This window comes from Scyliorhinus canicula, chromosome 12 (assembly GCF_902713615.1).
Source record: "Scyliorhinus canicula chromosome 12, sScyCan1.1, whole genome shotgun sequence".
Classification (NCBI taxonomy): Eukaryota; Metazoa; Chordata; class Chondrichthyes; order Carcharhiniformes; family Scyliorhinidae; genus Scyliorhinus; species Scyliorhinus canicula.
Genome location: NC_052157.1, coordinates 148825060 through 148838292, shown reverse-complemented (window position 1 = coordinate 148838292; position 13233 = coordinate 148825060). Strand labels below are relative to the sequence as shown.

Here is a 13233-nt window from a genome sequence, read left to right as displayed (position 1 = left end):
AGTTTATTTAGCAATTCAACATTTTAAAATGAATTGTAAGATTTGGCAATATTCTATCACAAAGAATTCATTTAAAATTAAATCTAATATTTTATCTACTTTTGAGTTAATTTTGGCACAAACCCTTTGTAATGCCTCATATTGCAAAACTAATTAGTAGTAAAAGCCCAAAAGCATCTATGGAAGAAATACAATACTATAGGGTCTTAGTGTATTAAAATCTTCCAGTTCCAAGGTTGGTTGATGCAAAACGTTTGATTAGGCGATGTTAATTTCAAAGCAGTCGTCACAACATTTATTGTGCCAGCTGTACATTGTTCCTGTTTATTCCACAAGGCATTATGTTCAAATACAAAATGCTAATAGCGTTTAAATTTTTAAAATTCACATTCTTACTCATTCTTACAATAAATGTATTTTTTGGTCATGACTTTGCAAAACAATACTCAACTGGATATATGTACTTAAAACGTATGCTCAGCAAATGATTAAAATTATAATAATTATTATTTTTGATTTTTCTGAAACCGTGTCTGGTGATTACTGGAAGTGCTTAGAAGCTAAAGAGAGTGGGCAGAATTTTCCTGTGGGCTTCAGGTCTCCGACATCAGGACCAAATGGGGGTCCTGAGCCTACACTTGCCGGCACCAAAGCTAGCATCATAATCTTTCAGGAGGCAGCCTCCAAATTGGCCATCTCTGGGCTTGCTACTTCAACCAGGATCTTTTAAGTTGTATTGTTGCTGCACTACACTATCGCAACCTCGTTCAACCCTGGATGCCTTGCTTATACACTTGCAATTTTGTCAATGGTGAATTATGTGCTTTTCCTTCCCCACATTCTGCTATCAGTGACAGGCATATCTCAGAATTCTCTGCCTAAATTCTTGTTTCACCTGCCTCTTTATAAACAAATGCATTAAGCATGGTTCACGCTCCTACCAGATTCATCTTTGGGTCTTCCTAATGTTTTGCTATGTCAAAAACTCCATATAAATTCAAGTTGTTGTTCATATGCCTCTTTTCTATTCTTGGAGCTAACCTTGGAACTGGAACAGCATTTCCCTGAGTTAAGTAGTGGCTGGAGTTCATAACATGCTTGTGGAACATGGATTAACTGACAGACTGAAACTGACTGTTTCTGATTTGCTGACATCCTAGTTTATCATAAAATCTTACAGCTGTCGACCCTTTTCATGTCCCACACTCTGCACATCATGATTGTGTTAACCAACTCATTTCTGCCGTGCCGAATATTCCAGCAGTTACAGAAATCAATTAAATGAATATTTGCATACATTAAATGATTATAAGAATAGTACCATATTGCAATCAATGTCACACACACTATGTCATCATCACACAAAATGAGCTCTGTCTTTTCTTCTTTCCATTTCTTTTTTCAGTCAATACATCAATTACAGAACAAATACTATAAGTCAGTTTTTTTTGTGCGGTTTTCTACACATCTGAATAACTATCATGCATGGCCACTAATGTCCATGTCCTAATGTCTGTTATAATTGGCTGGATAACAGGATGATCATTTGACTAAATTTTGTCAATAATTATTTAATTGATCATATTCAATAATTCAACACAAATCCATTGTATCACAACAAAATCTCACAGTAAATTAAATTTAATTCAAAAGTCATTTTGTATGAATACAGTAAAAGAAACGAGTACAACAGAGGAAGACAATTCCCGATATTAGTTTCTGGAGTAGAGCTGCATTTGAGCATGTTTGGAAAATGCTTCTTCCAGCAACGTCTTGTGAAGAGTGTGGGAGTGGGGGAAAAATGGTAAAATCCATATTTGTCCCGATGAAAATACCAAGGTGTTTTTTTGGATGTTTGCATCATTTAAGATCATTTTATTAGATGTTTTGATTTTTAAGGATTTTAGCTTTCCAAAATACACAAAGTCAGAAGCAGGTAAGTCAAAAATTAAACAAAACAGAATCAGGAAATGTTGGATTTAATTATGAAGTCAAAAGAGGAAAATGTACTCAATGTGACAGTGAAATCAATGACTACAAATCTACTTTTCAGAAAGAGGGGCATGCTATTTATTACCTAACTTGTAGTCCTCCTACTCTCTGTATAGCTGGAGGGATAGTCTTTTTAATTTATGATTTCATGAGGGATCTTAAGATTTTAACACTTTTATCTGCAATTTTGCAAATCAGCTGCTCTTTAATGATGTCTATGGGCATTGAGGGGAAGGTGGTGGGAGAAAAATGAAAAGATACTTTAAAAAAAGGGTCATCTGCTCAAAATATTAAATTAATTTCTTCAAAGGTGACTGTTTTAAAAAAAAAAATCATGGCACTGTTAAAAATGATGCAAGTTAATATTATTTATGTGAAACTGTTGTGCAAATACATTTAAATTTAACCAGGAGAATATTAGACTCATCATGAAAACAAATGACTTCCACCTATGTTTCACATGCGCTATGTTACAGACAAGAAGGGGCTAAGTGAAACAGTCCTGATTTCACCTCTTACCCCCATCTATGAACAAAAAGGTGTTTGATTTGCTTTCCCCCCACACATTATAAATGTTGGCATACTTCTTTGGTGAGATTCCATTTCTATTAATAACCCCAACAGCAAACCCATGATAAGGTGACCTCAAAGTGTTTGTTTATTTGCACACACTCAAAACACACGAGGGAGTTTGCCACGTAGTCTCCATGCACCCATACAGTAAAGTAAGGATAGAGAAAAGACTTACAGGGCACAGAAAAATAATTGTTTCACATGTGTCCAGAGTCCAGAATCAAAATTAAAATGAGCAATTCTTTCACAAAGGTCAGTAGGCTTAAAACCGTGCTGGAAAATTCACTTTTCCAGTGGATGATTCTCAACCTTGCCTCTCCTCTGAGGTGTGGTGAATCTCAGGTTAAATCACCACCTGTCTACTCTCTCACTCAAAATGGGACAGCAGCCTATGGTCCTCTAGGGCTATGGCGACTTTCATTTCCTTCAAACAATTCTGTCCCTCAAAAGTGTCACATGCAGCTGGATTCTTTCGCTCCATCCACTGTGAAATCGCCACGGGTGGGAACCAGACCATGTAAAGGTCTATTGACCTCAGGCAGGAATTTCTGATCATCGGGCAGGCACGGCCGCAGACTATCATCCAATGCCTTTGCTTGAGTCATTAATTTTCTCTCCAAAATGCTCCAAAGCTCTCACCATACTGAGAGAAAGTAGAGCTAATGGAACAAGTCCCATACTGTCATAGTACAATAAATGTGGCTGGGGGTACTTTGTCACATAGTTACAGCCAGTACTAGGGCAGCACAGCGACACAGTAGTTAGCACTGCTGCCTCACGGCGCCGAGGACCCGAATTCGATCTGGGCCCCGGATCACTGTCCGCGTGGAGTTTGCACATTCTTCCCATGATTGCATGGATCTCACCCCAACAACCCAAAAAGATGTGCAGGGTAGGTTAATTGGCCACGCTAAATTGCCCCTTAATTGGGAAAAAAAATAATTGGGTACTCTAAATTAAAAACAAATAGATATAGCCAATGCTCTAAAATCATACTAAGTTTCTAACTATGGGGTAAAGCTGACTGAAAAACGAACTGAAAATTTTGATTCAAAGGATGCATGATTGGGATCCCTACCCTCAAACTATGAGTCTAGCCTGTTCATCACATCTTTAGTAATGGTCATCCAGGATTGAAGGCTAGTCTCGGAGGAAACTTGGTAAACAAGATGCAAGCAAATCTAAGCTTAAGTATAAAAAAGACTATCTAATTTACATAATCCCTTTGAAATTAGTTACAGTGCAGCATGGTGGCACTGTGGTTATCACTGCTGCCTCACAGTGCAGAGGACCCGGGTTCGATCCCAGCCCCGGGTCACTGTCTGTGTGGAGTTTGCACATTCTCCCCGTGTCTGCGTGGGTCTCACCCCCATCCCCACAACCCAAAGTAAATATTTGCAGTAATTCTCACAGGCATTAAGAACTAAAAGTAACAGCAATTAGTGTAATTTCTGAACCAGTTTGATTTATTTTCAATTATTATTTATTTTCATTTATTCAATCAATTATTAGATTAGCTAACATGAAAATATAATTTTGGGTGTGACACTTGTCTACCAACATATGGATATCTGATCCTGGCTTTTTGTCTTTTCCATGTTCCCTCCACTCTACTAGCAACAATTACTAGCAAAAAGATCGTTCTATCAATATTACGCTCTCTTGAGGAAATCACTCACTTAACCATGATGCCGCATCACTCCTTTAGTCCAATTGTGCCTTCAATTCCCTCACTTTCATTTCGCTCATCCTCAGTGAGCTTCTTAATACTCTCATTCTTGCTTATCTAAAGACATTCTCCTACATGATGCTGTATCTCTCTATAAATAATTTGATCTTGTGGGGCATCGACTTATAAGTAGTGTTATAATTTTGATGCAGTTTAATGTCTAGAAAGATACAAGGAACATATTATACTTGATTGTATTATTACAATTCAATGAAGAATTTGCAACCATTTAAACAAACTTTAAGCCAAGTTCCAACGTAGGAATGCTTGGGCTAGTGATTCAATGTGCAAGAAAAACTGAAAATCATGGGACCACTTCCTGTACCTGGCTGGGCCACTATGTGTTGGAGCTCTCTCCCCTTCCAGTTAATACTTCCTTTCTCCTGTTTGGTCTGCTGCTCAGGCAGATGTGGTTGACTAATGCTATGCTCGCTCTAAATTGACTGGCTACTTGTTACCTCCTTGACTTTTGTCAGTAATTGCCCTCTGCAACGGAAAATGAGGAAATTCATTTTTTTTGTGGGTGAGGTCTGCATTAAGTGTGATGAGTTTTCAAGCTTGCATAAAAATTATGATCCTTTGCGCCGGTTCCACTCACTGCGTCCTAATTGTGTCAAGAAAAACAGTGCAACTGAGTGGAAACTTCAATAGGTCAATATATTGTGCTCTTAACAGGCAGAATGTTCAGTGCCATGGATTGGGAGACTGGGTTTAAATCCCAGTCTCCAATGGCATTTGCATCCCCACAGGAAGCAAATTGCCACTCATTGTCAAGGAAAGCACCAAGGATGCTGCCTGCATGTGAATCAGACCAGACTAAATTAGCCTGCATTTAGAATGACAGAAGTTATAGCATAGACATAAATTATAGCATAGATAATTTAATTTGCCCTCTGGTCCAAGGTAAAAAAAATACAACTGAGGGAAGAACATGAATGGCAAAGAGAAACTAGCCTCCTGTGACAAGATTAGGAATAGGAGTCGACTATTTACTTCCTCAAAACTGTATCCCCATTCAATGAGATCACGGCTGCTGGGTGACCTAACCCTATAGACCTGCCTTTGCTCCATAATCCCTTAATACCTCTGGTTAACAAAAGTCTATCAATCTCAGATTTAAATTATATAAGGGGTTTGGGGAGAGAAAGTAGGATCTCTAGAATGCTATATTTTATAATAACTTGATGATAAGTCAGAAAGTCATTTCCCACGGATCCGAGAAAATAAATTCCTTTTTAACCAACCTTTAATGAGGTCAGAAAGATTGTTCTGCTCCACATTTTTCTTTGCATAGTTAAAGCACATATCATCCACTTCAGTCGCAAGAAAGAACCAACCATTCATAGTAGCTCCAAGCAAAGGGTAAATGCAGGAGGCCCCAGTTCCTGTAATGTTAAAAACAGTATTAGTTATTAGAGTAAAATTTCTATAAATACATACACATTAGTCCTACATATGGTAGAATCCATTGAATAGTAGGTGAACTTTCAGTGAGTGATAAGTAATGGACTGGGTTAACTCAAATTGTCAGTGGTCACATACATCTTTCTGATACTAGCAATTCCTTGTAGCTTGACCTAATGTAAATAAAGCAATTTTAATAAACCTCTAGCACATTTGGAGAGCAGCATGTTGTTGCTTCAAGTGCAAGGAACAAAGCTGCCACTGGGTGCATTGGATGCCTCTTGGTAAGTCAAGTGATCAAAACGGCCTGAAGCAAAGTGAGAAAAGTCAAGTTTTCACTCAGTCTTCTGTTTTTTTGAGGTACTAATCATCCTCATTTGTTCAATCGTACCAAATTATGCAGAGAAGGCTAGCTACTGTTGAAGGCTAGCTACAACAGTAGCACAGTGATCACATTGCTGAACTTGTAATCCGGAAGCCTGGGCTAATGATCCAGAGACGGGAATTTAAATTCCACCATGGTAGCTGGAAATTTGAATTTAGTTAACTAAATTAATTTGTAATTAAAATCTAGTATCAGTAATGGTGGCCATGAATCTACTGGATTGTTCTTCTGCTTCAATTATGGCCCTAAGGGAAGGAAATTTGCTGTCCGCACGTCCCGTCTAGACTGGATATATAGACCCACAGCAATCTGATTGACTTGTACCAGCCCTGTGAAATAGCTTAGCAGTTACTCAGTTAAGGGCAATTTGGGATGGACAATAAACACTGGATTTGCCAGTGACACTCACATCCTGTGAATTAATTTTTTTAAATCCTCAATCAGCGACAATATATGCAAAAATAGCTTGTTTTATGTTTCCTTCCTCTCCTCCCCACTCCACTTCCCATAAACCTTTGGTATCCCAGCTGTTGACAGACTTGCCATGTGAGGAACTGACAACATGAATGAATGCATTAGTACCTTCTAATGCATTACAATAGTACATAGTGAGCATCTCGAGTAGGGCTCTAAGTGGTCGGTATTGCTCCATGGCCCCCTAATAACTGTCAAATTAGATTAATTTATTTTTGGGACCAAGATTAGACAGTGACCACGGTGACTTCATTGTAAATTACATAATGTGGTTCTGGTATTCCACAAAGTTGGATAATTCAACAATGAAAAATAACACAAAATTGCATGGTCTGAACACTCCTGAGGAAAGACCTGTAAAACCTATCCTTTCAGTAATCGACAAGCATAGCATCCTTCTAATTAGGCTACCAATCTCATGCATATGCAGAGACCAAGTAAGCTACAGAGCTTCCTGGTAATGGAGTTCAACATTTTAGCATTTTTTCCCCACGTACGTTTACTCAAAGTGTAAAGTACTTCTCAATGAAAGTATTTTACTTTTATTTATCGGACAGAAGAGAAGAAAAATAGATAGGACATAAAAATGTATTTGTTATTTACATCTAAAAATATGATTAAATGCACGGAAAATAGGGCTAGTGTTAGAATTCTACATATGTCGATACATTTGTCACACGTCAATAAGATTACATCACCATAATTCTTGCAAGGAAAGCCATGAGCAATACTCTAGAACATAGAACATAGAACAGTACAGCACAGAACAGGCCCTTCGGCCCTCAATGTTGTGCCGAGCCATGATCACCCTACTCAAACCCACGTATCCACCCTATACCCGTAACCCAACAACCCCCCCTTAACCTTACTTTTATTAGGACACTACGGGCAATTTAGCATGGCCAATCCACCTAACCCGCACATCTTTGGACTGTGGGAGGAAACCGGAGGACCCGGAGGAAACCCACGCACACAGGGGGAGGACGTGCAGACTCCACACAGACAGTGACCCAGCCGGGAATCGAACCTGGGACCCTGGAGCTGTGAAGCATTTATGCTAACCACCATGCTACCCTACTCAGGGTTCTTCTGGAAAAATAGCCAAAGAACAATAAGAATGCCATGTCCAGTTTAAAACATTTTGATAAATGTAATTTGTGGCATTTGATAGCAACCATTAGTTCATATGGTATTTTAGTCCAAGCATTAGTGCCATTTTGTTCAGCATTGAAATATGTGTTTTTTCATTGAGTATGGTGAAACTGATTTCCATTTTATTCTTTATTTGATTTGTCACCCCTCTCTACTTCTAAAAGGTACTGATACCACCTGAACAACTGCACAAGAGGCAAGAACAAGTCTGCACATTCTCCCTGTGTCTGCATGGGTTTCCACCGGGTCCTCCGGTTTCCTCCCACAAGTCCCTAAAGACGTGCTTGTTCGGTGAATAGGACATTCCGAATTCTCCCTCCGTGTTCGCAAACATTCCTGCCCCTGATGGAAATGGATTATTCATTTGTGTTTTCATAGTGAGCACATGCTGACTATTTTATCAAGCAAGACATCACATCTGAACTGGATTCTGATATTCCTGTAAGCACACTTTTATCAATCAGAAATGAAAACCCAACGTGGCTTGTTTTACTGTCTTAGACCAAGTTGTCTAAAGCCATATTGTAGTGCTCCTCTGCTACCTCAGCTGATAACAGTTAATTGAGTACACACCAGCAAGCAAAGTTGGAATATTTTGGTCTCCAATAATTATTACCAAATATATATAGAACATCTTCCACTCAGCAGACAAGGAACCATGTTTGGTTGACTGAGTAGCTTGATTAACATTTGATTATTCCAAAACAAAATGAAAGCTGTTGCCTTGTTCCCAAGACATGAAAGAGATCGTAAACTGTTTAAATTAAACCATACCTTTTCATTTGTTTAAAAAGTGGACTTTACTGAACCAATAAACGGCTGCTACAGGATACATGATTCACAAGTTGGCTACAGTTTCTGGAAATTTTCAACCGTATTTACAGGACAAAAATGTAACCCTACATCCTAGTGGAATCACACACCACTCAATGTGAGTGCACATTGTAATCAACTAAACCAGGAACTAGCAGAGGACTTGTCTCCCCATCCTGTCTTATAATAAAAGGAGAGCCAACAAAATAAATTATACCTGCAGTGAGGCAAATAGCTACCATCTATCCCCGAAGGTGAACAATGGATTTTGACCAGAGGCATAGAAATTGCTTGTTAGTCTGCAATTGAGTCAATAAAGGGCAACATTACACGACTTAAGCTTCTGGCCTTTGGCAAGTTTTAATATTACATTTCTGGACTCGCATCTCAGTCTTCTCTTTAATCTCCAGCCTGCAAATACCACAGCAGGACACCACACTGATCAATGGCCTGCATCAAGTCTAAACCTCCTCAAAACCTGCTTCTCTGGAAGATTCCTGCTATCGCCAGCTAAGCAGACCAAATCACTGTATACCAACCTAATTTTGCTGAGTCGTGATTAGCTTTAAAGGAATTCTGCAACTCCTGCTTCAGATAACTGAACCAGCCTAAACTGTGAAGAAACATTCTCTGAACTCTGACTTTCTGGATTCTGGCAATCACGTGAACCAATATCCATATTTGTGGTTCTTTTCCTTGCAGTTATTCTTAGCTGTAAAATCTTCTCCTTCCTATCTTCTTATTGTGTGCATGTGTATGACGTTGCGACCATCCCCCCAGATTTGAATGTATGAATAAACAACACATCTGATTTAACAATGAAGAGTTTGCTGTGTGTTACTTTAAAAATTTACCCCACAAACTGAGTTTGGGGAAATATGCCACAGCCTATTTCAAAAATTGAAACACCTCTCCTTGTGGAATGACAGCAAGAAAATTGAGTTTAGGCTTGCCTCTCTCCCCTGTATGTAACACTGTCTGTTCATATGTAAAATTATAGTGTTTAATTATGACAGCTAGTAAATTGGGAAGACTTAATAAGGAAGAGAGTAGTGGAGGTTATTTGAGTTAGTTGACAATTTGTGCCATTTAGTGATTGAATTGACCTGGTTTAATGGCAATTTAAGGTGGGTATCATGTAAAACATTAAGATTTGGAACAAGTAACTTGGATCACTTTACATCAGCAAATGAAGGTCATGATTTGGATTGCATTGGATTTTTGACTACCAAACATTTTTGACTACCAAAAATTTTCTATCCTATTCATTTCCTTCTAAAAAAAACCCCTCAATTCTCATACATGCAGACAATATATTTACATGTTTATTTACAGCACTGCTATCAAAAAGACTGATGGTCCGTCTTCATAAAGAAATATCGTGGGAGTTGTAATCAGCTGTATGTCTGCCTTGGTTAGCAGTAATGTCAAGGTTTGTGTGTGGAAGTAAAAGTACAAACCCCAGATTCCCACAATTTAGGCATCGACTTTGTGTAAGGTATCACAGAGCCCAATGGCAAGTTGAAAAAACAATGAGCTGACACAGGCAGATTAAGAACTGTGGCTGGGAGTTCACTGGCAGGACTAATTATTGTACTTATGTCAGAATTGAACAGTATTAGTGGATGACGATTTAGTGCAAGATAACTTTCTGCTACTATAGGATTTAAGGTTTGCTACAGCACTGAGATTTCCAAATTATTCACACTCTTGCAGCTCTTGTAGGCTGAATATAGCACCAGTATCAACTAAGTATCACAATGCATCAACTAGGTCTTTTGTCAAAAAGATTACACAAGTTTATTTTATATAAGAAACATCAGTAGCATAATGTCTTAAAATGAAAACACAATGCACCACAAAGGGTCAGAATACTGACACATCCTTGTGATTTGTCATGTGGCAAGTTACCAACCTGAAAACTCGGTCAACTCAGAAGTCAGAGGTCCAAAGCAAACCCCAAGCAGAAAGAAAAAACAGACAGAAACTCATCCTCGTCAACAAAAAGAAACAAGTCCACTTTACACTGGGCTCCTTCCAGGCAATAGTGTAAAAGTGGGCACAGAACCAGCAACCCCTTCTTTGGTTTCACACAATATCTTTCCATAAAAATAGCATTGTCACAAGGCTTACCAATCCATTAATATGGAAAACAACCTGGAACCAAAGTGCTTTAGTTTTGTAATACTAATACTCCCGCACAATATTCTTTTTCACCTCAAATTGTCATTGATATTGCAAAGCTCAAAATGTTTTCAAAGTTTCACAGGACAATATCTATTAATTGTGTTGCCCAATGTTTTCTGTCTTAAGTAATGCACTGTGAAAATTTCACATTCCTGACATTATATCCTGGCCAGCATGGTAGCACAGTGGTTAGCACTGTTTCTTCACAGCTCCAGGGTCCCAGGTTCGATTCCTGGCTTGGGTCACTGTCTGTGCGGAGTCTGCATGTTCTCCCCGTGTCTGCGTGGGTTTCCTCCGGGTGCTCCGGTTTCCTCCCACAGTCCGAAGATGTGCAGGTTAGGTGGATTGGCCATGATAAACTGCTCTTGGTGTCCAAAAAGGTTAGGTGGGGTTTCTGGGTTACGGGGTGCTCTTTCCAAAGGCCGGTGCAGACTCGATGGGGCAAATGGCCTCCTTCTGCACTGTAAATTCTGTTATTCTATATCTCATTGAAATCCTGGTGATACTGAACTAAAAATGTGGTCATTGGGGTCCAACATGAGATAATCATTTTAAACTAATCAGCAATCCTTAGCTAGACTTTGATGAAAAAGAGAATGAAAACTCGGCTTTATACCAATGTCAATTCCTCGGATGAGTTTACTTTTAACAGTGTCACTGCCAATCAGGTCTTCAACCCAATGTATGTAGTTGAGCCGCAAAGGAACAGTTGGAATCAATCTCTCCAATGGGATGTCAATCATCAGTCCAAAGTCCTCCTTCAACAGTGTACATGTAAGGGCTCTGACTGCCTCAGGATCTTTAAAATTTAAACTGAAAATGAAAGAAACAAATGTTAATATTTAAAAGCAGATTTCTGCCAAATGAGAGCAGAATGGCAATTTGATCTGCAGCAAGACACACTAGAAGACACAATAGAAATAACACACTCCATTATGATGCCTGCCAGAATCCAATACAGTAGTTTGCATTTCCCATCTCGGTTCTCATATGAAGAAGACTACTTAAATAAAGACCTGGAGAACTCGATATGCCTGTGAATGCCTACTTCAAGAAAGGATGGGTAAATGTCAAAACAGTAAAAGCAGGAAACATGCCTCCCTCTTTCTGGAAGGGTGTGATTTAAAAAAATTGGTCTGGTGCATCACCTAACCAACCCATTAAGTTCCACAGGACTGCACGGTGGCCCAGTGGTTCACTGATGCCTAACAGCACCAAGGATTCGGGTTCATTTCCAGCCTTGCGTCATTACCTGTGTGGAGTCTGCACGTTCGCCCAGTGTCTGCATGGGCTTCCTCTGGATACTCCTGTTTTCTCCCACAGTCCAAAGATGTGAAGGTTAGGTGGATTGGCCTTGCTAAATTACCCCTTAGGGTCCAAAAGGTTTGGTGGGGATATTGGGTTACTAGTACAGGGTGGGATTAGTGGAGTGCTCTTTTTTTTAATTTAGCGTACCCAATTATTTTTTCCAATTAAGGGGCAATTTTAGTGTGGCCAATCCACCTATCCTGCACATCTTTTGGGTTGTGGGGGTGAAACCCACGCAGACACGGGGAGAATGTGCAAACTTCACACAGACAGTGACCCAGGGCCGGGATTCGAACCCGGGTCCTCAGTGCCGTAGGCAACAATGCTAACCACTGTGCCACCGTGCTGCCCGTGGAGTGCTCTTTTGGAGGATCCATGCGGACTCGGTGGCCGAGTGGCTCCTTCTGTACTGTAGTAATTCTATGATCCCTCAGATGAGCTGAAATGACAGACAAAATATTGAACAATTGCATTCATCACTATTCCAAGTATAGTCAGAATCATTGAATTTAGAGTGCAGAAGGAGGCCATTTGGCCCATTGGGCTCTTGGAAAGAGCACCCCGCTTAAGCCTAAGCCTCCACTCTATCCCCGTAACCCAGTAACCCCACCTAATATTTTTTTGGATACTAAGGGCAATTTAGCATGGCCAATCCACCTAACCTGCACATCTTTGGACCGTGGGAGGAAACCGGAGCATCCGGGGGAAACCCACACAGACAAAGGGAGAACGTATAGAGTCCACACAGACAGTGACCCAAGCCGGCAATCGAACGTGGGACCCTGGAGCTGTGAAGCAACAGTGCTAACCACTGTGCTACTGTGCCGAGCGACAAATGCAGATAATTCGAGCTGCCAGAATGGAAAATGCCAGTTCTGACAGTGCAACAAAAACAAAACTCTTCTAAAAACTGTTAATACATTTTTATTGGCAGATTGGTGGCAATAAAGTCACGATATCAGTGATTACCAACAGCGATAACAATTGAGGATTCTGTTCCCTTAAACGGAATAGGGCTTCTTCATTACTCAAATCAGCATAAACAATTGAAGCAAAGCATCACAGGTACAAGTTTTGTTTCCAGAAATGAATGGAATAAAGAATCCAATTCCCATCAATGGGGTTTTAAGTGCACGCTTAATAAAATGACCCCATTATCCAAGTGAAGATATATGATGACAAGAAAAAGAATGCTGAATAACTCTGCTAACACTGC

The 13233-nt window shown here is 39.6% G+C and overlaps 1 protein-coding gene across 1 annotated transcript in view; it reads right to left on the bottom strand.

The window, feature by feature from the left end:
* Positions 1–13233, bottom strand: part of mettl16 (methyltransferase like 16) — a 122266-nt gene that overhangs the window by 51126 nt on the left and 57907 nt on the right. Inside the window, 2 exon segments of the mRNA XM_038814474.1 lie at positions 5539–5679; positions 11326–11522. Of these exon segments, the coding sequence (XP_038670402.1) occupies positions 5539–5679; positions 11326–11522 (338 nt within the window).